Genomic DNA, 26,557 nt, shown 5'->3' with positions numbered 1-26,557 from the left:
AGAAAAACTGAACAACATGTTAAAAATATGATTTAATCAGAAATGCATGTTTTCTGGTTTGAAACATTGCAGCTATAAAGTCGCTCAATGATCTGAACAAATTTATGTATTATATATAATTTACATATTAGGCTTTCAATGGTTGATACATATGTATGTTGCAAATCAAACTTTGCATACTAATATTTTGGTAAGGAAAACATCCCACTGTAATATGTTGTAATATAATAGACAATAGTATACACTACAAGATATAACTAGTTTTGGACAATTATCACAAAAACCCTGAAAAATGAGACTAGATAACCTCTGCAAAGCTCCATCCTTTCATCTCACAATCATTTGCAAGAAAAAAAGGCATCTCTTCTTATCATTCTCTCATCTCTCTACCAAAAAAGAAAAACCATGGATGCCTCTTCTGCTGCTTACGCCTCTATTTCAGGAGGCTTTTTCACTGCACTGGTCTTCGTACCAATCATGAAGAGTACTGAAAAGAAAGAGAAGGTTAATACTAAGATAGTGCGCATAAGATGGTGGGTTTTATGTTATTATAGCCAAATAGAACTTAATAGTACATATTTTATTTTATTTTATTTTTCTTCTATCTTTATACTACACTAGGTGAATACCCTTCCTAAGTGCGGGTTAATGTTTAGAAATTTGTTTTAAAAGAAATTATCTTGCTTTTTATTGAAATTTGTTTTAAAAAGAATTATGTTGTCTTGTTAGTTTTTGTTATTTTGTGTGTTTTTATGTAGTTAATAAATTAAGATATATTTAGTTACAACTTGTATGGTAAGATTCATCTTTTACTCAAGATATCAATTATATTTTTTTCATATATACATTTGATTATTTCTATACCTACAAAAACAATATAGGATATACTGATACAATTCTACGCAATTATGTTACATATATGGATAATGCTTCAAACTTGCTTAAATTGATTCTAAAGAAACAATTTCTTATTCCATATATTCTCTTATGTTCTAGTTCTCGAGCTAAATGCATCATGGTAGGCTCTTGATTAGAATCTGGATTGACATAAATTTAAACAACATATGTATAACTATAATTACTTATTTGCTTCATGAGTTTTCATATGAAAGAGAAAAATAAAACTAAAACTAAAAAGTCATTTCAGTAAACACTCTTAGATCTCTCACTTTGTATATATGAGAGTGTGTCTTGTCTTGAATTTTTTGGTACATGTAAAGAGTGTCTTTTCCTTCACTTAGTTTAGTTAGGAGTGTCTTTTGATTTTTCTTGAATTAATTTGATTAATTTTATTTAAAAAATGTAGAAAGACACATGTCATTTTCTGGTGTGATGATGTAGCACTCATATGGAGAGAGTTGACCAACTTTCATATATATGATTTATAATATTTCGATTTTGTATTGTTATACCTTGGAAATTAGATACTTATTAATTAGAAAGTATTATATTTTTATATATTCCGCACATATATAGTGTATATTTAATTTTAAAGATTTATTATAACAAATATTTAAAATCATTGAGTTTATTTTCATTGTATTTAAGATAAGGGAAATTATGTTAATTATATTAGTTATATTTCTCTAATTTGGTATTTGTTACTAGACTTTTTAACATAGCCCAACTTAAAACGTTTGACCTATTTGGTTTAAAAGCAAAAACAATGGGATTTATATGTAAATAAGTTTATCTTTTGAAAGTTAATTGGTAAATGATGGTTGAACTTCTATACTGCTGACACATCAGTTTTTTTTGTTAAAATGATTCTTTTTTTATAAATAGGGGATATGAAATTTATGATAGTACAATATTTTTGGGAAATAGAAATAAAAAAGCAGACCAATGATAATTAAATTTGTGATAGTATGAAGTTTTATGCTAAATATGTACTAGCATGAAGATTGTAAGTTCGAAATAATGCATGCTAATCCGTAATGGTGAATGGTAATCTAAGCGCAAATATGTCCAACCTTAGTTCACAACTTACTATACACAACCATAACTATTCAACGTTTTAAAATAGATTAAGGTATAGAAGTATTGTTTTTTCAATCAAAGGTATATAATTAGATCAATAATACTTTCCTTACGTATATTACAAATGTAGAAACTACTAATTTCTGGCGACACCATTATGCATATAGTAAATGAAGAGTCAGGAGATGTTTCTGTGAAATAATGGAAGTAATATGCTCTAATCATGTGAAGAGAATATAGATCACGTACGTGAGTTTTAGCAGTTTATATATGCGACTAGGGAGCATGTGTTTTGGGGTTTGATCCGATCTCTAACTGAAAGATTATAGAATGCCGAACAAGATCTAGAGAGAAGCATCTTCGACTTTTGTTAAATTTTTCTTATTTCTTAAACTGATTTTGGTATTTGAATATGGTAATCATGCAAATTCGTGTTCAGCTGAACAGTTCCATAACTTGCATTATACAAACTGTTGATACGTTGTTTGTTGTTTTTTTTGATTTTTTTTTCGTTTTAAAATTTTAAACTGAGACGTTGTTGAATGGTAATTGTATTTGCTACGCCCGGCCCTTTCTTTTTGTTTCTTTTCGGTTTAGCAGATCAGTATAGGAATAATAATATAAATAAATAGAATGTATCCATGCGCTCTTTTGTATCTAAATCTGATATACATAACTAAAGATAAATTAAAAGCGTTAAACGTTTTTAAATAAATCGATCATTTTAAATGTTTGTATTAAATAAATTTATTGCTTATATAATTATCTTTCGAGACTAATTCATTATATCATAAATATTGTTAAAGTACTTAAGTTTCTAACATAATTGATGTATATGTATTTTTCAAGTCCGTCACATTCTTTTGTGTTATTATATTATACTTGTAAATAAGACATATTCACCAATAATATTTTCATCGCATATCACTATTTTTATTTGTGTTTTCTATCGCTTTTACTCATAAATTTTAACAAAATTTTATAGTCCTACATATGTTGCATTGACGACCATCAATTATAACAACAATTACCTATCTTGATATTACTTTACAATAAAAATATCCAATACATTGATCTTTTGGCACAAAAAAATATATTATAAATATTGTAATAAAATAATTTGATTTTATTTTAACCAATTTTTTTTTTTTAACTTCAAATGATGAATAAAACAGTAAATGTATTTGGAGAAAAAAAAAGGACACAAAGAGAGATATGCTACATGTCATCCTTTTAAAACTTGGTTTTGAAAATTAGGCTGTGATTGGAGAACACCTAAAAGCGAAATTTAATGCGTATTTTTGAAAACCGCATCCATAACACCAATCAGTAATTTTTCTATGATTTACGTTTATTGCAAAAAAAAAACCAAACAGATGCAGATTTTTTTCTTTTGGGTAATAGACTTGGACCGCCTTTCCAAATAATAATACCATTTGTCTAGCAGTTTTCCAAAAAACGCCAGTATATTTTTTTTTAAGATTTTTATTATAATAATAATTAGATATTATTTTATCCATATAATACAAATGCAAATAAAAAGATTAAAAAAATAACTTCTCTCTTTTCTCCCTCTCTCATTCAATTGATTTTTAGAGTACATTAAAAAAAACCCTCTGTCATCTTATTTTTAAGAATTTAATAAATTTCAAAAGTAATATATAGTAGTAAGTTTAGTAGTATATATGCACATATAACCATTAATAAATCTAGTTTTTTCAAATAACAAATAAATTTAGGGGGATTTATTTTTGGAACATTTAATATAATAACAAATGGATTTGTAACATTCCATAATAGTTTTTTTATAGTGTGGTATTTTTTATGATTAGACTTGTTTAACTAATTTACTTATAAATAAATATAGACAGTATATGCTTTAATTTTAATTTTAATAAATTATATATATAAAGTTTAGTAATGATATATTAAAATTATTTGTTCAATAATACTAATTTTTTAATTTTTAACTATATTTAAAATATTTATTTATTAATTAAAACAAATCAAAATGTATAATTATACTAACTAATAGTAAAATAATATGAATTCTGTACCGTAAATTATTTTTCATCAATCAAACATTATTTTGTATCGTTTATTTTATATAAACTGCACTTGTCTCACAAATACATTTGTTCCGCTTATATAGCAGTTGAACCGTAGCGCACTATCAAATTGTTAATCGAGATTTATAAAAAATAAATCAATAATACCAAAAAAAAACTATAGACCCGGTTTAATTTAGATCTCCTTGGACCCGCATACGTGTCAGTCGATACGTGACACAAATTTTTTTTTTTGGCAAATCGTCTTCACCGACGAGTTCAGGCTGTCTTCGTCATCGTCTTTTGTTACCAAGCCATCTTTACTTCGTCCTTTCGTCTCTCGTGGCTTCCCTTATTAGACGGCCACTGAGCGACTAAAGTCCGATCAGACGCTTCTACAAGTAATTGACTCCGAGATCAACGATTCTTTTGATGCCGATGATCACGATGTGGTAATATCTCGTCTCTATCTCTTAGTTCCTGGAGAAAAGAAACGAATTTGCGGAGGATTTTGGTGTACTTGAATAGTTATAGTTTTGATTTCTGATAGAGAATTGCAGAAGCAGTGTTGAAAATTTGACAGATTCTCTGTGGTGAGTTTGCTTTACCCAATAAAGAAAGCTATAAGCTTCAATGGAGCTCATGGTTAAATCGAACTGTAGACTTAGTTTATCTATGCCCTTCAGTTCAATACATTTTCCAAATTTGATCATGGTGGTGCTGAAGAATACACATTTTTGTTTGAAGGAATGGTGATAGTAGTGGCTTATCATCACCTATGGAGGCTCTGTTCTTTTTATTCGTTCTGGGTATCTTAGGGAGGTAGCCATGGCTTTTGGTTCTCCTAGGGTGAAGCCAATGACACCAAGGTTGAAGAAACTCCAAGTTCATCATCTCCTCCACATGATGACTCCTCTGAAACTGCATCATCAGAACCAGGTACTCTTCTCTTTAAACACACTAGATTCCATTTACGTTGCTTGTCGCTTATTTGGAACCATCTTAATTGAATTTTGCATTTCTATGGCAAAAGGCTTGTGTTTGTGATAGTACTAAAAGAAGTTACAAGTGGCTTAACTCTTAGCTACAGGCTAGTGTATCTATTCTAGCCAAGGACTGAATGTAACAGATTAAGAGTTTTAAATTGGTTAGGGAGCAGATAGTGAGTTCTGGGCTTTGTAAAGGTGGTCTGAGCATATTGTTCTTGGAGTTGGATTTTCTAGGCTTTGTTGTTAGGGCAGTTGGTTGAGAGTTCTCTCTGTTTGGGTGAATTGGAATAAGAAATAGCAGTTGAATATTTTGTTCTTGTCAGTTTCCCTTGCTTCTCAGGATTCTAGCTGTTCCATGTTTTATATTTATGTTATATGAGTTTTATTGCTTACTCAATTCTTTGATTGCTTGTAGAGTGTGATTTGTATCAAGGTAGTTGGTTTTATGACCCTGGAGGACCTCTGTACACGAACAACTCTTGCCCTGTCCTGAGGCAGACGCAGAAATGCCAGGGAAATGGAAGACCTGACAAGGGATATGCTCCTGAAGGTGTCACAAAACTAAAGCTGCATCTTCCTGATGACTCAGTCTGCCTTTCGGTTAGATTAATCTCTTCAGTTCTCAGTTTCTTCTATGTCTTGTGTGTTCAGTTCTCAGATCCTTAATCGGTGTTCTAGCATTGGACTATGTCAAAAATAAACCTTCATAACTCTTAACTGTCTAACTTTTGATTTTGCATTTTTTTCAATTATCAATATAGTTTGATGCTCTAAAAGCCTTTTTTTATAATGGCCATTATTGCCACGGCCCCTAATAGAAATAAAATCCAAAATCCTTTATTAACATTTAACTTATACACAAAGAGTCTTGGTTGTAAAGACTTTGACTTTAAAATTTTAACTGTAGAGAATTTGGCTGTAGATGCTTTGACTGTAGAAATTTAACTGTTAAAATCTGATTGTTTACCAACAACTTTTAAAGTTGTAGCTGTTATTTTTATTATTATTATAAGTACTAGGTTAGATCCGCGCTACGCTGCAGGATTCTTTTTGTAACTATTTTTAGATATATTGAATTATTAAAAATATTATTTTGTTTTTTAGAATTTGATTAATTATAAAAACTATGGTTTATACAGTGAGATAGAAAATGCACTAATAAATTAAAATAGAGAAATTTCAAAATCAAATCTATGATGGCTTATAAATGTTTACATTTAAATAGTATAATTGATTATATAAATAGTCTAACTAACCCTAATGTATGTTCTGTTTTATTTTATTTTACCTTTTGCGTGGAAGATATATAATTTGTAGTTCGAATATGTGGTGTACTTTTTGTAGTTTTTAAAAATTTAATAACATAATTTTTATATAGTGTTTTTTTTATTGTTAGAAAAATATTATTTGTCAAATTACATAGATATATTTTTACTTTAATCTAGTTTTGTGTATTATTTTAATATTATTATATTTATGTTGAATAGCGTATGGATTAGGTTAATTTTCCAAGTAGTTTTAAAGTTGTAGATGATTAATTAGTTTTCACTAATTTTAAACTATCATATAAAACCTTCAATTGTGGAACTTATATATTTTTCAATTTGTCATTAGTTGGTGTTTGTATATATAAAATGACTATCAATATTAATCTCAAATTTATTTTATTTACTTTGTTGGGGAAGATATATTAGCGTAGCTTGATTTTAAGGTGTACTGTATTATTTTTGTAGGTTTTAAAAAATTTAATCACCTAGATTTTATATTATTTTTGTTGATAGCAAATTTATTTTGGTAGTTTTTTGTTCTCTTTTGGCCTATAAATAATCTTTTAGCATTTTGTTTTCACTATAAAAAAATAATTTAATTTCTATATAATTTATATATTTGAACCCTGATTTTGCAAAATTTAATTAATTAGAATTATATATAATTTTTTTTATTGCATAAATTATCAAAAACATTCATTACACATAACATACATAACCTAGATTCCATACAATAAAATAACTAATCTTCATAAAATAAGTTTTTTAGTAGAGAATGATCTCGAGGGTTTTGGTTGGAGCATTTCCTGAAAGCCTGAAGGTTTCTTTGATTTTTAAAAAATCTCTTTTTTTGTCTCTTCAATTTGTCCTAGTGTCTCTTCCATCTCCATTAGCTCATTGAGACTTGGTTGCTGCTTCTTATTCTAACGGTTTTTATTCAGCTTTTATTCAACCAAATGCGACTGCTTTTTACAAGTCAGCTAACCTTGCCAAATATGATGTCCTCAGAGAAAGTATAGATAGAATGATCTGTATTTCTCTAACCGTCCTTCCTTCTTCTGAGTTCGCTATAGCTCCCTCTTTTCAAGATCCTTTATAGCCTTAAACACACCCTAAATTCTATCACAGGCACGCTTAACTCCGTAGGGTCCATCCCTACAGCGCGTGCGTCGAAGCAGTCTTTAAATGGCGTAATGGCTTGAATCTTCGATATTCTCATTGTGTGTGTAAAAGTTAAACTCTAAATACAAACATAAATTATTTAGTTTTCCTCTAGACAAAAAAAAAAAAAACATCTCCTTTGTAATTTAGAGTAACACCAATATTAACATTTTTCATGTTTACATGATTTTTTCATTAACATCTTTAAAACAAAAAAAAACTTCAAAGATCAAAACATGAGATTTTGTGCATGAAAATGCTTTACTTTATAATTTGTACACACTAATATATATATGAAATCTTCATGTGGCTGTTATCTTTGAAATCGAACTCCACTATCAAAATTTGAGTTTTGAATACCTTGGCTTTCACTGTAAAAGACTGAGCAAGAGCATTGTATATATCGGGGGTGGAGTACGGTGTAAGGAACCACCGTGCTTAGCTTGGATCCACCCTCAAGCAAATTAGGGCTCAACGATAAAAGGACTCCGCCAACATAGATTGATGTAACGTAGAGCAGATATTCAGAGTTTACGACTTTTAAGTCCGTCATAATCCTCGGACTATTGCTTCCATTGAATGGCGGGATGAGATAGTTAGGGGTGACGATATAGAAATGACCGGTGCCGGTGCCGGAAGAAGGCAAGCAGAGAGAGAAGTAAGAGATGACATCAAACGCTGATGTCACCTGTCTCGGGAACGACGAAGATCCGAGAGAAAGAGCCAGAACTCCGGCGACCGGAGGAGGAAAGCCTTGGAGGATTTTTTCTATCAAACGTTTCTGGATCTGTCGGGGAGCTTCCTTCGATCGAATTCTTCATCACTTCAATCATCGATTTGAGAAGAATTTGATATAGCGGCTAGAACCTCGATCCGGTAAAATTTTCGAGAGAGGGGAAAAAAAGTGACTTGTAAAAAAGATTGATTTTTATTGGAATAGAATGCTTAGTTGTATTAATTGTTATAATTTGATAGGTTAATGATTTTAAATGAGGTGTCAACACCAGCTTGAATGTTGAAGCTGAGGTGTCAACACATGACAGAAACGCATCCTATTTTTATTGTATTGATTAATAATAAATATATATTATGTCAGAAATTAATTTATATAACATTTTAATGACAAAATAAATTTTATTAATGATAAATTAAAATTTTAAAAAATATAAATCAATCAAATATGAAATTTTGTTTGAAAACTAATTAAAAACAAACAACTATAAGAATAATTTTCGGTAACAATACACTTCAACAATAAATTAAAAGATAGTAATAATACAATAGTCAATATAAAATTTTGCTAACAATATTTTGATTTTTCTTTTGTTTTTGGTGATTGATTCTTGATTATACTAGCAAATATCAATAGTGTCTTTTAATTGTTTTGAATGTTTTTTTTTCTATTGAGTAGTTATATGAGTAGTCAAAAATCTATTAACCACTAATCAATGCATTGTTTGAATGTTATTCTCCTATTAATGATGAATTTCATAAACTCGTTTATAGTATTATTAGTGATGATGATGAAAAAATAAAATTTATTATTGAAATGGGTCTTAAAAGAAAGAGAAAAAAATGAGAATAATTAATTTATAAAAATAAAATATGTAAAATATTTATATATACTTTTGAAAAGCTTTTAAATATAAAAGGGTGAGAAAAGCCTAGCCGCCAGAGAGAGAAAAAGGGAGAGTCGCCGGTTCTTGTTTCGCTTCGCCTCTCCGGTCGCCCTTCCGGCGCTGGAGAGGGCTCCGTCTTTTGGTTTCTTTTGTAGCTTCTTTTCTGTCTTCCCCGTCTCCTTGTATTCCTTTCGCTGGCGGTTGGGTGCCTCTCGATGGTGGTGGTTCCGGAGATAGCACGGCGAGTGAAGCGAAGTTTCCGTCGGGTGGTGGCTATTGGTGAGGGTTCTGGTGCGACGTTGGAGGACAGCGTCGAATCTGTGGTCAGATCTGGCGAATCTGGGTTGACGATGTCGCTTACTGGTTCCGGCGGATCTGTCTCTGGTGGTTTGTTGGCTTCGGTGAGCATTGAGAGATGAAGCTTCTCTTCGACGAGCTTCTGCGTCCGGATTTGGGTTCTTATTCAAATCCTTCCTCTCATTCCAGCCACGGCGGAGTATTGTAAGGAGCGGTTTTGTTTATTTCAGTCCGACCAAGGTGTGTGTTCTGTAAATCGACGGAAGTGATGTAGCTCCTCAATCTTGCACTGTGAGGTGATGATATGCTATTCTGTGTTTCCCAATTTTAATCTTAAAAGGCTTAGCATTCTAGTTATTAATTGGGTAGATCGGAGATGCATCTTTTGTCGGTTTTGTCTCGCAACTCTTGGTTGGTTCAGTCGGACGAAATGTCTGTTTTTAGGTTTAAGACTGGAACAGTGAAAGCCGAAGAGACCAAGCTCTTTTGATGATGCGCCTTTGGGTGTTGAAGCTATTGGGACAAGTTCTACATGTCGATCCAGAGGTTCTCATAGCTGGTTTTTGATCTTTTTTCAGTAGGAGTTATTGGCCTTCTTTGTGTTAGTAATTGTTTTCGATTCATTAGGTTAATTTAGGTGGTTTAAGGGATGACTTCACTTCCGAGTTGTGTGGTGTGTTGTCTATCTCGTTGTGGTTTAAAAAATGCAATGGCTCTCGATTAGGTAGCGTTGGATCCGCTAGTGTTCCAGGGTTGTACTTGATCAACCATTGCATTTATTTTGGTCCAAATCTTTAGAGGTGAATGTATTGTGCCTATGATTTGGTTGTAAGATCTTGGTTAATGAAAAGTTGATGTTGAGCAAAAAAAATATATATATATATATATATATATATATAAAAGGGTGAGAAAAAGAATGCTTTAAAAATTGTTTTGTTTTAAAGTATGAATTTGACGCTTTAAAAAAAAAAAAAGGAAAACAAGGAAGAGAAAAAAAAAAAGTGACTTTTAAAACTTTAAAAAAATTAAAAGCCAAAAAAGCCTGATTGGCAAAAAAATAACTGTCATGACTTTAAAAAATTTTAAAATCTTAAAAGTAGGCTACCAATCAGGGCCAACATTTATTTACAAACCCATAAAAACTGAAATTGAAACTGTAAAAACCTTTCAACTCCCTTCTTCGTTCGTTCATTACGCCGAATCTTCTTCTTCTTCTTCTTTAATCTCCGGTAAATATTTGCTGCCTCTTTCTTCGAAATTGTGAGTTAAAATCCCTTTCTTACTTGATTTACTTGTAATCCTCTTCACCATCTCTAGCTAGGGTTCTTCCTCGTTTTCGTTTCCTCCTCTTTACCATCTCTCGCTCACTCTCGTTTGCTTCGTCTTTCACCTTCTACTCGCCATCAGTAATACGAAATCGGTAACTTAGAGTTCTCGATTTATATACTGCAAAAAAAAATCTTTGGATGTCTCACTGTCATGATCTGTTGTACTTTATTTTGCTTTGGTTTCATTTTTGGGTTGAACTAGTGTTGTTGCTTTAATGTTTGCTTGTGTTAATAGTGATTATAATTTGTAATCTGTTTTTTGGGGGTGTGATTGTGCTTATCAAACCTAGATTTTTTATTGTTTCGTATTTTATTCTGCTTCTTAGTTGGCGGCCTCTCGTAAAAAAAAACCCTAGGGTGAAGATGATGAGTGTTAAAGAAGAAACCTCAGCAAACTCTAAGGAGCTTTTCCTCAAGATTGGTTTGGATGAGGAAACAGCAAGCAACATCCGCAGCAAAACCATTACCTCTGATCTCACTGATATCATCTACGAGGTTCTCTTTTATCACCCCATAAGAAACGCTACTCAACTTGATATATCAGATTGGTCGTCTCTCCAATATTTCTCCTCAAAGTCTACTGACTTCTTAGGTTTTTTGAGCAGGCTGGTGTATCTGATGGATGTGACAGAACTATTGGGAATCTACTTTACTCTGTGAGTTAATCCAAAACCCTAATATAGGTTGTTTGCCAATAATGGTGGTAGAAGCTTACTAATGGTGGCAGTGATGATTTGTTAGGTTGCAACTAGGTTTCCTATAGGTTCTTTTGTGCATCGTTCAAAGTTGATCAAATACATCAAGTCCTCTAAGGTTTGTTTTCATTAGTTTACATGATCTGTTTTTTTCTCTTTTTCATAAAAAAAACAAAAAAAAAAAAACTAAAAGTGTTTTGGTTTTCCTGTGCATTATTATATCTGCAGATTAAGTTACCAGCACAGATGGATGCTGCATTAAAGTATTTTAAAGATGTTGATTCTAATGACTTAAAACTGAATGAATTTGAAGAAGCATGTGGTGTCGGTACGAAAATCTTTCCGATGCAATCATGAGCACTAAGTGTATTTTATTAAGCCAGTGACTACAAATATTCGAAGTTTGATAGTTTCATCTATGTTATTGGAACAGGGGTTGTAGTTTCAGCTGAAGATATTGAGAAAACTGTTAGTGACGTCTTTGAAGAGAAGAAGAAAACAATACTAGAGAACCGTTACCGAGAAGGTTAGTCTTTGGTTTTTACATCATTGTCCAAAATATTATTGTTTCTCTCCTATTTGATGTTTTGTTCTTCTCACAGAACGTGATGCATTTATGCTTTTTTTTTTTGTAGAGCGTAAGCTATTGGGAGATGTCCGGAAAAAGTTGCCATGGGCAGATTTTGAGATTGTATCGGTGAGCACATATTATGTTTTCTTGGTTGGACAAATAAAACCAAAATCGTGGATTTTCACTGATTGAGATTCATGTTTTAATAGAAACTCATAGGTGAAAAGTTGTATGAATTGCTTGGTGACAAGACGGCAGCTGATAATGAGAAACCGGCAAAAAAGAAAGAGAAAAAAGAGAAGTCGACCAAAGCTGCTTCGGAACCATCTGAAGAGGAGCTTAATCCATATTCTATATTCCCTCAGCCAGAGAATAATAAAAGGGTAATAAATCAATCACTTGCCTTGAGTCTTTTTTTTTTCTGATATCTTTTTCTATGAAGGTTGTTTTGTTTGCACACTTTAACAATTGTATTGTCTTTCTAAATACTTCCAAGTAGTCGTTGCATATATGATTTATATGTATTACTTATAAGATATGGAAGATATAAATGAGCATTTTGAATTTTTGGTATTTCTATTGTAACTACATAATATATTATTTTTCATTAGGTTCACACAGAGGTGTCTTTCAGTGACGGCTCTGTTCTCAGATATAGCAATACTAGAGAACTTCTTGATAAGCATTTGAAGGTGACTGGGGGATATGTTTACACCCGCTTCCCCCCTGAACCAAATGGGTATCTTCATATCGGACATGCCAAGGTAAAAATTCTATATATGAGTGAGGTTTTTAAATACTCTCTCTTAAGGATCATAATGTTTTGTGTGTAATCTAAAACAATGTTTTTTTAATTTCAGGCTATGTTTGTAAATTTTGGTCTTGCAAAGGAGCGAGGTGGTTGTTGTTATCTACGGTAGGAGTTCTTAGCTTTTAGCATATGATTGCTTCTTCTTCTATAAACACATTGTTTAGGATTCTTTTTCATGATTTCTCAGGTTTGACGATACAAATCCTGACGCCGAAAGAAGAGAGTATATTTCTCACATTGAAGAAATTGTTAAGTGGATGGGTTGGGAACCCTTCAAGGTATTATCATCATTTTATATGCAACAGTTATATACATAGTAGTTTTTCGTGTTTAGAGTAGTCTCACCCTAACGGTTAGGGCCTAACCTTTATTTTTTCTTGTAGATTACATACACAAGTGATTATTTCCAGAAGATGTATGAGTTGGCAGTGAAGTTGATCGAGAGAGGACACGCATATGTTGATCACCAGGTTGAACAGAACTAAGTTTAAGCTGATAGTGGATTCGTCAGTATGCGCAGAACCGATTCCTAATAGTATATGGTTTTTGTTATCTCAGACTGGAGAAGAGATCAAAGAGTACAGGGCGAAGAAAATGAACAGCCCTTGGAGGGAGAGGCCTATCTCAGAATCTTTGAAACTTTTTGAAGAAATGAAATGTGGAAAGATTGAAGAAGGGAAGGCAACGCTAAGAATGGAAATGGATATGCAGAATGATAATTATAATATGTATGACCTTATTGCATATCGTATAAAGGTAAGTTGCATAATCAAGATTTTCATGTTTCTCTTTTGGTGAGTTGATTAATTTGACGTGTTCATTTTTGTTTGTTTGTTTGTTTGTAGGTTACGCCTCATCCTCGTACAGGTAACAAATGGTGTATCTACCCAAGCTATGATTATGCGCATTGCATTGTTGATTCTCTTGAGAACATAACACATTCGGTTAGTCTTAGATTTTTGTTAATATATGTATATCTCTGACATACAATATTCTTATGTGTGTATTGTATATGTTATATGTAGCTCTGTACGCTCGAATTTGAAACTCGACGTGCTTCTTACTACTGGCTATTACATTCTCTGGGACTCTACATGCCTCATGTGTGGGAATATTCACGGTTGAATATAAGAAACAATGTGATGTCAAAGCGTAAGGTTGGTCACAAAACTGGAACCTAACCATGCATTAACAGTTATGAAAGTCTTTTTATTTTTTTTCCTAGAGAATAATGATTCTGATTATATCATTTTGTTTCTTTTGTTGTAGTTGATTTACCTTGTTGAAAACAATCATGTCGATGGTTGGGATGATCCGCGTCTGATGACACTTGCTGGTTTGAGACGGAGGGGTGTGACTCCGACCACGATCAATGCTTTTATACGGGAAATTGGCATTACTAGAAGGTTCATTTCTGTTGTTAGCTGTTTTGGTTCACTAGAAATATTTTAATTATTTTTTTTGCTAATAAAAACCTTCAATTGTATATACTGCAGTGATGGTTGCATGATAAATGTGGATCGTCTTGAGTTTCATATTAGAACGGAGTTGGAAAAAACCGCTCCCCGAGCCATGGTGGTGGTTGATCCTTTTAAAGTGGTCATCACCAATATGGAATCAGATAAGGTCATAGAGCTTGATGCACAAAGGTGGTACGATGGTCGAAGTGACGACCCCTCGGTCTTTTACAAGGTGAGAACTCTGTTTTTAAGGACTTTTTTTATTTTTTATCTATGCATAATGTGAAATGCCTTAGGTTTTGGTTTTTGATATAGGTTCCTTTCTCTAGAGTTGTATACATTGACCGAGATGATTTCCGACTGGAGGATTCAGAAGATTACTATGGGCTTGCCCCTGGTAAATCAGTTCTACTAAGGTAAATGCAATGCTACACATAGACACATGAAGCTTTTTTAAGTTACAAATAATAATAACAATAATATTGGTTCATGTTTTGCAGATATGGTTACCCTATCAAATGCACTGATGTTGTTTATGCTGTAGACAATGAAACTATTGTTGAGATCCACGTAGAGTATCATCCTGTAAAGACGACGTATCATCCTGAAATGCCGAAGAAGAAACTAAAGGTTCTTTTAACAAACACTAGAACTTTTACCTTTGCTAAAAGTCCTCTTTTGGATTGGTCTTTATGTTTTGAGTTTTCTTTGGCAGAGTTTACATTGGGTCGCTGAACCCTCCCCTGGAGTAGAGCCATCGAAGGTCGAACTTCGGCTTTTCGATAAACTTTTTAATTCAGAGGTACGCCATTTTCTCTGTTTTTTTTTCGTTTTCCTTGTTTTATGGATAATTTAGCCAAGACTTGTCACCGTTTCCTGTCGTAAACAAATAACAGAACCCAGCAGAACTAGAGAATTGGCTCGACGACATCAACACAAACTCAATAAAGGTAGTTTCAAATGCTTTTGCTGTACCAGCCCTTAAAGAAGCTGTGCTTGGGGACATATTCCAGTTCGAGAGGAAAGGTATATATTTAAACATCAAAACATCTCCCAAGTGTTTGTTTCTTTTTTCGTTTATTGAAAATCAAGAGCTAGAGATGAAATATTTGAGTTTCTTAACAGGTTATTTTGCGGTTGACAAAGATTCTACCCCCGACAAGCTAGTGTTCAACCGGACAGCCAAATGGAAAGAGATCCCCGGTAAAGCTAGCAAGTGATAACACTCAGGCCCCTTCTAGATCGAGGACAAACGAATTAAATAAAAAAATAATGGACATCAGTTTTTTAGCGTATTTGTTACATATTAATGATTACCAAATTTATTGATTACATACTTAAAATTTGTTGTTTATACAATGTTTTAATACAAGTTTTCAAAGGAAATATTAAGGAAGAGGTCTTGATAGTTGATAATATAGTTATACTATATTTGGCTTGATACACACGGAATGCAACAACTGTTGTTGCCTTTGTTTTTTTTTTTTAATTCATATCTTCAATGCATGTTGAGAGTTTGTAAAAGTCTTTAGTCAAAAAATTTAGCTCGTCAACATTACGAACCATAACCATTGGATCTTCTCTCTCTATCTGCTATAGTGTGATGTTGATACTTACTGTCCTACAAAGTGGCCGAAAGCTTTATGGTAGAGAGACTAAAGAGAGTTTAGTCTTTTCACGCATGTGATTTTGATTGAGTCGAAAAACTGAAAGTGATTGTTGTATACAACTTTTTTTAAAACCTCCGTCGACATCATTCAATCTTATTTTCTACCTCTACATTGCTCAAAAGTTTAATAATAATTGGTTCGACGAATGTGGAATTTATGGTGTATGAATATTCTATAGAGGACCATGGAGGCACATGGAAATATTACTGATTTAGGAAGGAATAAGGTGCCCTTTGCCATTGGGGTTTAAGGATAATGCTGCTGACGTTATTGTACTCCTTTCACTAGGCCTGATTCTATGCTCTCTACATGTGTTTCAGTGCAGAAGTGCATATGGCATCACTTATCTTTTTTATATTTGTTAGTCTTCCTTTTTTTTTTTTTTTTTTTTTTANGTATAATTTTTTTTTTCCAATGATCAGGATAACAAGACGCAAACCCCCAAATTATCGGTTCGATACGAAATTTACATATGATAAGAAATAAACTTACTAGCTAGATTACTTCTCGTGTGGTGCACATAAAATCGTTTGAATAGTTAATTTCATAGAAATGTAAAATGGTCAATCGTGTTGATCTTTGTACAGTTGATAGAATTGATCACAAACGCACGTGCCAATACACAGTCGACATGTGAGAATGGGATACGAGGTTACGTCACTATTTACCGGAACATGATAATTTTTTCATGTCTTAGGTTTGACTAAAATATGATTTTGAATAGTTTATGGAAGTGAGGATTTAACTTGTTTGAAAGAATGTGAACTAGATGAAACACGGAACAAGAAAATGAGTATGTTTATGCGTTATACGTGTAACGAGTGGTTGTAGCTAGGATTTGGTGCCAAAATAACACTGTTTGCTTTAAGAGATGGTCATACTCATAAGTCATAACTTTTGTTGTGTAACTTGTAAATGTCTTGTTTCATGAACCAAACCAGCTGGTCTTGTTTTTTTACGTTGGTGTCTCTTCTCAAACAACCACCTTGACTTTTCACTTTCGACTCTCTAATAGTCTTTCCATACTAACCTACCTAACCATACCAACATTTAGTATACCGCTCTACTTCATCATAATTTGTTTTTCTTATCCAAAACGTATTGAAATTAAATTCAGCTTCTTTTAAACAAATTATGGGCGGGGTCGGCTAACATATTTTTTTTGAAGTAAAGTAAACTGAAGGTGGACAGAGGATAGTAAGTTGGAAAAATGTGAGTTTCTGGGATTAAAAGTCTAGTTATAGAGCTTTTTTGTTTGTTTGTTTGTAACATAGTAAATATAGAGCAGTTAAAATAAAATAAAATTATAAGATGCAAATGATTTGGCCTCGTGAATTATTTTCTTGTAAAACTTAAACATCTACTCCCTCCGTTCTAATTTAGTTGTCGTTCTAGGATTTAATTTTTGTTTCATATTAGTTGTCGTTTTAGATTTTCAATGCAGATGTTTGATGAATATTTCAATCTTATCCCTGTTGTTTTAAAGTTTCAACCAATGAAAAAATTATAAAATATATTAATGAAGGGCAAAACATAAAATTTAATAGTTTCCTTAATTTGTATGCAAAAACCTTAAACGACAGTTAAACTAGAACGGAAGGAGTATTATAACTAATATTTATTCGTAATTAATGAATATTTGACCTATACAGTACTGTTTCTTTTCAAATTGGGTCCATTTTACTCATGTCTTTTCTAAAAAGCTATTGGCGTTTATCGACCAGGTTTAGATATTTATCATACGCGAGATAATGATCAGTATGATTGGTAAATTTGAAGTAATTTAGGCTCAGAGCGGTGATTAATATCTGGATTCAATAATACAGTAATATATATATATATATATATTTACTTTATGTACTTTCTGAATTACTAAATATTTACGTGGAAAGATTCGTTTATTATTCGAAAGAGTAACATGAGATATATGAAGTAGCATTTACATACAAAGTGAGTGTGATCTTTCGTTCATGACCTCTCAAAAGTGCATCAATGTTTGTTCCAACTTTTTAGTGTGGTACCTTTGGGTTCAAATCATTGTGGAGTTTCCATGTACTTCTGAAAGGCTTTTTGAAGTGTCCTCCAATAATTCGATCCCATCAACAAGACTTCTCCAAAGCCACCTTTCTCTATCGTTGTAGTTGAAGCTCTTTTGGGATAATAACAATAATAAAATAATTGATATATGGGACCTTTCTTCTCTATCATCTTAAATAAAAAGCATAAGGCATTGAGAATCAACAAATTTACAGAGAGCGCAATCCATATCTATAATCTATGATTCGTTGATTCCACAAAAAAAAAAAAAAAAAAAGATTTATGTCAATCAAAGCCAACTCTCCTGTTATATCGTCAACGTTCTTCCTGAAGGATCACATCAAATATTGGTGAAGAGACAAATGATTATGTCTCTATCCCCATCGTTAAGTTCTTTCCACCTGTTTAGGTGATCCTCTCTCACTAAACTACATATCTCACAAAGGATTCAAGACTAGGGACTACCTTTTCCTATTTACCCCAACCTTAGTCATTTTTTTTTCATCTGAATTATATATCCATTATATTATACAAAACTGGAATACATGAAAGAATACTGTTTTGATACACAACACCGACAAAAGTCGAAACCGTTTCAAAAACTAAGCCGGCGAAAACATAAATAAACGAAGCCCAAAAAGGAAACAAACTAATATTATAAATACTTATCAAAAGACTTTGATCATATACTAAAATGACAAATAGTATATAATAAGTATTTGAATACTCGCAACAAAGTTATAAAAAAACACACTAATTTAACACACTTTAATCCTCGACCCGGGAAGAATATGGGTTAAGGTTAAGAACTTCTTGTTTACTAAAGAAAATTAAAAACTAGTATAGTACTCTCCATAATAAATAAAGCCATTTGGTGGTGGACTCCACCCTCTCATCTCTTGACGACTTAATTATACTCCCTAAACTGCCAAATGTCATCTATGTTCCACATGGGATCCTGTGTGACATCCTCGTACGCTGAATAACCATCCGCCACATGGCATTGCATTGAGATGTCCGAGTTTCTCATGTAATCCTCCATGCCAGGGACATATCCTCCCAATTCTTGATCATTGCCTTCATGGAAACACATCGAACCATCGACGATGTTGGTGTTGTTATGATCCATTAAGTGTGGCACTGTCCATGTTGAAGTACTAGAACCGTCCATGTTGCTGAAACTTAGGTTCTGACTCGAGAATTCTGTATCTTTTTGTATACTCATCATGGAGTCTTGAGATTGAGAAGGAACAAGAAGAGAGTTGTTGTTGTTGTTGTTTTGGGGACAACAATAAGTAGTAGTGGATGAGTTCTGCTCCATCTTCTCGATTAATCTTGGGACCCAAAAACTACGAACAGCGTCAAAGAACTTGTCGCTGTTAGATTCGATGTTGAGTTGACGAGCTTGTTTTTGAACTCTTGTTCTCCAATAGTTCTTGATCTCGTTGTCCGTTCTTCCCGGTAAGTACTGTGCAATCTTGGACCACCTTAGGATACATATATTCGTTTAGAAATAAAATAAAAAACCAAAGAAACAAAAGACTCATTGAGATGAGAGTTGAGGGTGGCTCACTCACCTATTACCCCATTTAGAGTGAAGCTCAAGGATCAAAAGCTGTTCTTGAGGAGTTAGATTCCCTCTTCTGATGTCTGGTTTCAAGTAGTTTAACCATCTCAATCTACAACTTTTTCCGGTTCTCTTTAGCCCTGCTTTTTCAAAGATAGTGATTATAGTAAATCGAGAGAATCTAATAGTATTACCAAATCAATATCATGTTTTTGATTTATTACCAGCACATTTGGCGACGTGATTCCAACGACCTTCACCGTTGTGGAGAATGTAATTTGTGAGAAGAGTGTCTTCTTCAAGAGTCCAAGGCCCTCTTCTTAGCTCTACCTCTTCACTTTCTTTAATGAAGCTCTTCTTCTTCGTTGATTTTTCCATATCCTTAATTACCTTTCAATCTCTTCACTAATGCTTCTCTACTTTGTTTTGTGGGTTTTCGTATCTTTTAAGCTCTCTTATGCATGCATGACTGTATACATAGAGAGAGATAGGAAGACTTTTAGTGCTTTGAGAGGTGAAAGTGAATCCGCAGCTTCTTGGGAATATATAGAGAGACTCGTGGTATTGGAAAATGTTCTTACTTTAGCCATCAGCTTGCTTTTTTCCAATAAAAATTAGTTGTCACACGTTTCCAAATTTAATTAAAATTCTTACTTAATTGGCTTCTCATTCTTCTAACTCATTAAAGTACATATACATTTATTAATTGAGTATGGTTATCTTTATATACATGCAAGAAAGCAAAACTAATTCTAGCAGAAAAATTCCACGGATTTTCTAAATGAAATTTTGATGGTTTTAACTTTGTGAGAATTTTTTGACGGATTTTCCAGCTAATTTTTTAGACTCATTCATTATTCGTTAAAAATTTATTGAAAATTTTAAATATGTACATATTCAAAAAAAGTTATTTATAACACTTAAATATAAGAATGCAAACAGGGATAACAATTAAAAAAAAACTAATATTATGTGAAGTAGAAATCATAACAAATAAATAAATAAAATTATATCTATTAAAATTTAGGTCGGTTCGTAAACCGATAGCAAATTCCTTGCTTTCAAAACTTTTAATGTCGGTTTACATTGTGACATTATTAAACCGACGTGTCCCAGCGTTTAGATAAATAATCTGCGATAGAGAAAGGGAATTTTATGAGAAATGCCATTTTCAAAACTAAAGTTGTGGAAAATGTCACTTTTTTGTTTTCTCTTTAGAAATGCCACTTTTTTGTTTTATGCCATAGAAGTAAAATATATTTTTACCCATTAATTACAAGAAGAAAAATAAATAAAAAAAATTGTGCAACCAAGTTTTTTCCACCCTTCATGTATGCAGATGTCTCTGGTGGACCAAAATCAATGCTTGGACAGGTTTTTGTCTACCACGTTTTTGTCCACCGACTTTCTTAGTGGACTAGATCCGCTTGGTGATAACAGTTGTCCTTCAAACAAAAAATTGGTCTATCCCATTAGGTCTGTCCACACTAATCGTAGAATCGACAAGCAAATTCTACTGATAGACAAATATCGGTAGACTAAATTTGAATCATCTCTTCTAAATCTGGTCTATAAAGTAATGTCCACCACGTTTTTGTCCACCGGTTTTTCTTAGTGGACCAGATCCGCTTGATGACAACACTTGTCCTTCGATAACAAAAAATTGGTCCACCTCTGTAGGTCTGCCCACACTAATCGTATAATCGACAAGCGGAGTCCACTGATAGACAAATATCGGTAAACCAGATCCGAATCCTCTCTTCTAAATCTGGTCTATTAAGTAATACCTAGTTTGATTTCCAATGATGGTTTCTTGGATTCCAACACTTGTGTCCACCACCTGAGCCGCAAATCTGAGTAGTAGAGAACAAAAAAAATAAGCAGATTTGAAAATTAATATCTTCAAATAGAGAAAGAGAAAAGAAGGAAAAGAAAGAAAACAGAGATAAGAAAGAAAGAAAGAAAACAGAGATAAGAAAGAAAGAAAAAAAAAACAAAGAAGAAATATATATCATGTGTAGTGATTTATTTGTTGTTGAAGAAAAAAAGAAAGAAAGATGAGATAAGAAAAGAGAGAGATGAGGGATGAGAGATCGAGAGAGAAAAGAGGAGAAAGAAAATAGGGGGCATTTTTGTCATTTTAAATAGATGAAAGTGGATCCTATGACATTTTAAAAGAGGTTTTAAGGAAAATGGCATTAGAGAGAAACAATGTTATTGTTCATGGTATTATCGGCAAAAATCACACATATTAATAAGATAATAAATCAAAAAACATGTTTGAAATCAATTTGCTATAGCAAAATATTTCATTACCATTTTCTTAATTAAGTTCGTGTCTCTGCTCTCGTCTAGTGCAGTTTTCTCTACAAATACATTTCCGAGCTATCACAAATTCAAAAGCCAACAAGAAAAAAAATGCAAATTAAATATCTATACAGTATTTGGATTAGTCGAATCCTGCGATAAACCCTGGTCCAGGAATATAATTTATAAGAAGCATATAATATATCTATACAGTTTCATTAACTTTTTTTTTTTTTTTTCTGTGTAACGATGAAACAGAAATGGAATTTTGGTGACACAACTATATTATATAGATTAGATGTTCACGTGTAAAGAATATGGAACATAATTTTGGATGACGAAAGTACGATTTAGATTCTCAAATAAATTAATTAACTATACAGAAAAATAAGTTTGCAATACTATTCTATGCCAAATAACTCATATCTACTTCTATAATTGTCTTTACCCCAACTTTGCCTTTATACTACTTTCATATTTGATATAATGTTGCTAGGACATAACATAATTATTGAGTGTATAGGAAGAATCATACAGATCCTTATTCGAGCCAAACAAAATATTACAAAAAACCTAATAAATCATTGTCCTAGAAATTATTGATTAAATAAAAATTGTATGGAAACAAACAAAAAAATTTGGAACAAACACCCCAAATGCTTAACCTAAACTAGAAGTCTAGTTAGTGGTCATGATTCATGAATTACTGTACGTCGATGCGTCACTATCCCACACATATATAAATGTATGTATATAAATATTGTGGATCTTTACGAGTTAGTCCATTATATTCTATGATTGTGGACACATTAGTTTTACATAGCATTTTAGAATTATATAAATTGAAAATTTGATGTAAATGGTAAAAGCTAGAAGACAGCTATTTCTTTTAACGACAAATTTTAGAAGCCAGCTAATTATGCTGACTTCGTATTAGCATATATCCTTTTTCAAACTTTGAATATTCAAAGAGTCTTCCTAAATTCGGTTTTCATTACCTCATAATTGTATTATATACTATATATGTTAAACAAATACTAATTTTGGAAAAATAAGCAAGGGTCGTGTCGCTTTGGTCTACCGGGCAAGTCAAAAATTGTCTATGTGCATGTATTCTAAAACTTATGCTTGCTAATATACTCTCGTTAACTGTTCAACCCAAAAGAATTTGTAAATAAAGCCTAAAGACCAGGACTAAAGAAAAATAAAGTCGATTTTGACATTTGTGTCTTCATTATCATCTTATTAAACAATCAGCAAAACGACAATTTAATAATTTGTTAGTATATGATGATATATTAGCTAGTAAGGATCGACTCTAGCCGATTCTTAAGTCGGTAAAGTTTATATTCAAAGCACCAACATTACGATGATTGCAACAGTCTATCAAAGCGTTACAAATTATGCTATTAGGTTGATCTTGAGACCAAGTTCTTTTTTTGTTATACAAGTTTCTTGCTAAAGTAAGATTAGAGTCAATACAAGTTAAACACTTAAACCTAAAGATAAGTTTGGGACACAAAAAGAACGAGCGTGTGTGACAAGTTTACATATCCTTTCCAAAAATATCCATTTCGCTATCTTAAGTTTCCTTTTTGGTACAGCATAAGCATTAAAACAAGAGGATCAAATCATTAATATCCCATTCCGTGGATAAATTCTCACAAATCAATAGTCTGCTTTTGCTTCATAAACAAGTTGCTGACTTTGTAATAATGCATTTAGAGATAGACGGAGAGAGATAAGTAAGTACCCAACTTGATGTAATGAAATCGAAGTGACACTTCAACTTTTATTAAGAAAAGTGTTATTGAGACTTCATTGAAATGATTGGGAACAAACTTGAAATCTGAGTAAGAATTACAATGCAAGTCCTAGTAGATGTGATGGATCAAAATCTTAGCAGATAAAACAGAGACATGTATGGATAATGTAGTGTACTCTGAGACCAACAGGCTTGCTCACAAGAAAGTAAAAGCAATTCACTCATCTGATGGAAGCAGGCATTCATCGACCATCTCCACGAGGTTTGGATTCTCTAGTGCAGCCGCAACACGTTCTTTGTCGTTTAGTTGTTTATTCACTGCGTTTAAAGATCAAGAAACCAAACATCAGGTCTAAAAGAAGTACACTTTTACCAATGGTTCAAACAAAGAACAGATCCATTCCTTTGGGTATATTTCATTTGCTACTTTGAGAATCAACTGTAACGTATTTCATTGGCAACAATGGTCGATCTGAACCAATACATGCATACTAAAGACTAAATGATAGATATTGAAACGGACATACCTGCATCCTCTGTTGCATGAGTACCAGGTGCTACCCTTATATCAATCTGAAAAATATAAAGCCGTTTCAAAAGATTGAAGCCCATAAAACATTGTGCGTGTGTGCTTTTAAGGCAGTGGTAGTGACTATATAGTAGAGGCTAAAGCTATATTCCCTTAGCAAGTATCAGAACAGTTGCTTAAGAATGACACAGAAAAGGCCTTTCCCTCACATATCCAAGGAGAATATGTGTCGGTGAACGTTTATTTAGTGTGATACTTATATGTTCTTTCTTTAATTATGTTTAAACTACTCTCAGCATTGCTCAAGTCAGAAAAAGGGCTTAGAAGAACATCTTGACAATACTCAAAATACACAAGAAAAGAGATCCAGAGCCAAATAACAAGATTTTCACCAAATGTTTGCTCAGTTTAGTTATGTTCAATTCAAACCACTCTCAGTAATGCATGAATCAGTAAATGAACTCAGAAGATCATATTAACAACGCTCAAAAATATGCAGGAACAGAGAGAAAACTAGAGAACCTAACAAACGATGGTAATCAGAAAGCTTTGTACCTTGTATCGAGCAGGAAGGCTACGCAGAAGTTTCACGCGAACACAAAGACCAATAATGGTAGCCATGCTACAATGTTCCACAGTTGGCGTAAACGTAACCCTGAAAAGAAATGGCAAAAGCTCAGCAGATTGGCTCAAAGTAAAAACTATTATTAACTACATACCAAAAACAAAAGTTCAATCCCAACGTTTACCTAACATAACTGTTGTCATCATCCAGTTCAACTGAGTCTTCAGTAACTACTCTGAGATCTTCCAGAGTATTAGGATGCTCTGGATCTTTTATATCTCTTATATGATTTGTAAATTGTTAAGAAAAAAAAAAAGAGATGGTCTTTGATATCTCTTATGAAGCAAAGTGGCATGTTCAACTTGTTCCAAAAACCTAAGCCTACACTAGCTACTACTAATCTCAAGTCCTAAACAAACACACAAAACTAAGATTTGCAATTAAGTAGTTGTAAGAGAACTTGATGATAAAAAGAGTGTTGGTAAGTGCAAAATTGAAAAAGGATATCAAAAATCTCAAGTTGATCAATTGGTTCTGGTGTAAACTCATCGGTGTTGCTTGAATCAGTTCGAAGACGCCTCTCTTTCTTCGGGTAAATGATTGGGTTCTCGTTGATTAACCCAGACACCATTTTTTTTCTTTCCTCACCTGCCAAAATTGATTCAATTAGTATAACAGATACAGAGAGACTCGTCTAAGAATCAACGACGACCAAAGAAAAAAAAATCAAAGCTTTTCATTGGGAATAACAAAACCCTAAAACAAAAACAAAAAACCCTAAATTCGCAGGGGAGAAGCAAGCGGCGGATCAAGAAAGAAAAACCAAAGAAGAAGACATACCCGATTTCAAAATCGATAAATCAGCAAAGTTTGAAGCTTTAATTTGGTTAGAGAAAGAGGCAAAAGTTTTCAATTTCACGATTTTTGTAAGAAACTAAATTTACAGAGGAGAAATAAAAATTTATGAGAGATAGGTCAAATAAGAACCGCACGAGATGGAGATGATGCTGATGGTGCTAATTTTTTTTTTTTTTTTTTTTTTTNGTAATTAAACGATGATATATATTACGCTTCCAAATTTTAGGTACAATAATGTTTTAACATTTTTAAACGACGTATAATTTACAGTATTTAGTCAGAGTTAAAAATAAGTGATATGCAAAATGGTTACCAAATTACATAGAATACTACATTTTTACCCGTGGTACACAGCGTTCATATAACTTTATTATTATTTATATTTTATGTTCAAATTAATTTTATTATTATTTATATTTTATGTTGTATTTGTTTGTTAAATATTGGATGTTTTGTAAATAGTTAATAACTAAATTTTTCGGGCGTTTGTGCAGCCAAATATTTATATTAAGTTTTTAACCCACAATACAATTTATGAATATTTGTTTGTTATATTTAGTTTATTTTGTTTAGTGTTTGAGATTCTATTTTGATTTTTAATTATTATAACAAAAATAAGGGATCTAAATACATAATAAGTAATTTATAAGCTGTAATTAAGTCATATTTTTCCTAATAATTTAATTATTTTACACAATCTTAGTTAAATCAAATTGATTTTCTATGTCAAATCTTTTAATATTAGTAGTGGACAAATAATAAAATGAGAATTCAATCCGTGTTAGCACAAATTTAATGATATTATATTAATTCCAACATGTCCTTTTTATAACTTATCTAATATATAATCATATTATATAATATTTTAAACTTTTTAATTTTACATATTTGTAATATTTTAAAATTTATTAAGTTTATATATAATAATTATAACATTTAAATAAATGTGAATTGAAGTTTTTCTTACATTAAAAATAAGAGCTCACACGTTTTGAAAAGCAAAACGGGAATCAAATTGTTGTTTTCTTTGTT

General features: G+C 32.2%; 3 protein-coding genes and 2 long non-coding RNA genes across 6 annotated transcripts; 3 read left to right on the top strand and 2 right to left on the bottom strand.

The window, feature by feature from the left end:
• Nucleotides 4,273-5,807, top strand: LOC104787870. 2 transcript variants are annotated; one of them, XR_768052.2, is made up of 3 exons: nucleotides 4,273-4,480; nucleotides 4,776-4,967; nucleotides 5,433-5,807. It is a non-coding gene; the product is annotated as an uncharacterized LOC104787870 (long non-coding RNA). The 2 variants fall into 2 exon arrangements; XR_768053.2 differs by having other exon boundaries at nucleotides 4,273-4,621.
• Nucleotides 11,631-12,082, top strand: LOC109125103. The gene is made up of 3 exons (XR_002037869.1): nucleotides 11,631-11,713; nucleotides 11,819-11,911; nucleotides 12,021-12,082. It is a non-coding gene; the product is annotated as an uncharacterized LOC109125103 (long non-coding RNA).
• LOC104787869 (glutamine--tRNA ligase, cytoplasmic-like) lies at nucleotides 12,956-15,492 on the top strand (the record flags this gene model as incomplete). Its single annotated transcript, XM_019245408.1, has 12 exons — nucleotides 12,956-13,045; nucleotides 13,151-13,237; nucleotides 13,326-13,523; nucleotides 13,613-13,711; nucleotides 13,793-13,924; nucleotides 14,037-14,173; nucleotides 14,264-14,459; nucleotides 14,543-14,643; nucleotides 14,728-14,857; nucleotides 14,943-15,029; nucleotides 15,124-15,253; nucleotides 15,353-15,492. Coding segments are annotated over 12 exons (1,482 nt in total), but the record flags the coding sequence as incomplete, so codon positions are not given.
• LOC104787868 (transcription factor MYB21-like) lies at nucleotides 18,576-20,002 on the bottom strand. The gene is made up of 3 exons (XM_010513518.1): nucleotides 19,726-20,002; nucleotides 19,512-19,641; nucleotides 18,576-19,421 (listed from the first exon to the last, which is right to left on the bottom strand). The coding sequence occupies exons 1-3, from the start codon at nucleotides 19,877-19,879 to the stop codon at nucleotides 18,842-18,844; spliced, it is 864 nt and encodes a 287-aa protein (XP_010511820.1). The 5' UTR covers nucleotides 19,880-20,002; the 3' UTR covers nucleotides 18,576-18,841.
• Nucleotides 23,573-25,678, bottom strand: LOC104787867 (protein AE7). The gene is made up of 6 exons (XM_010513517.2): nucleotides 25,508-25,678; nucleotides 25,175-25,315; nucleotides 24,852-24,957; nucleotides 24,658-24,757; nucleotides 24,101-24,146; nucleotides 23,573-23,891 (listed from the first exon to the last, which is right to left on the bottom strand). The coding sequence occupies exons 2-6, from the start codon at nucleotides 25,296-25,298 to the stop codon at nucleotides 23,791-23,793; spliced, it is 477 nt and encodes a 158-aa protein (XP_010511819.1). The 5' UTR covers nucleotides 25,299-25,315; nucleotides 25,508-25,678; the 3' UTR covers nucleotides 23,573-23,790.

Source organism: Camelina sativa, chromosome 5, assembly GCF_000633955.1.
Source record: "Camelina sativa cultivar DH55 chromosome 5, Cs, whole genome shotgun sequence".
NCBI classification, from domain to species: Eukaryota; Viridiplantae; Streptophyta; class Magnoliopsida; order Brassicales; family Brassicaceae; genus Camelina; species Camelina sativa.
This window is presented reverse-complemented; position numbering and strand designations above follow the sequence as displayed.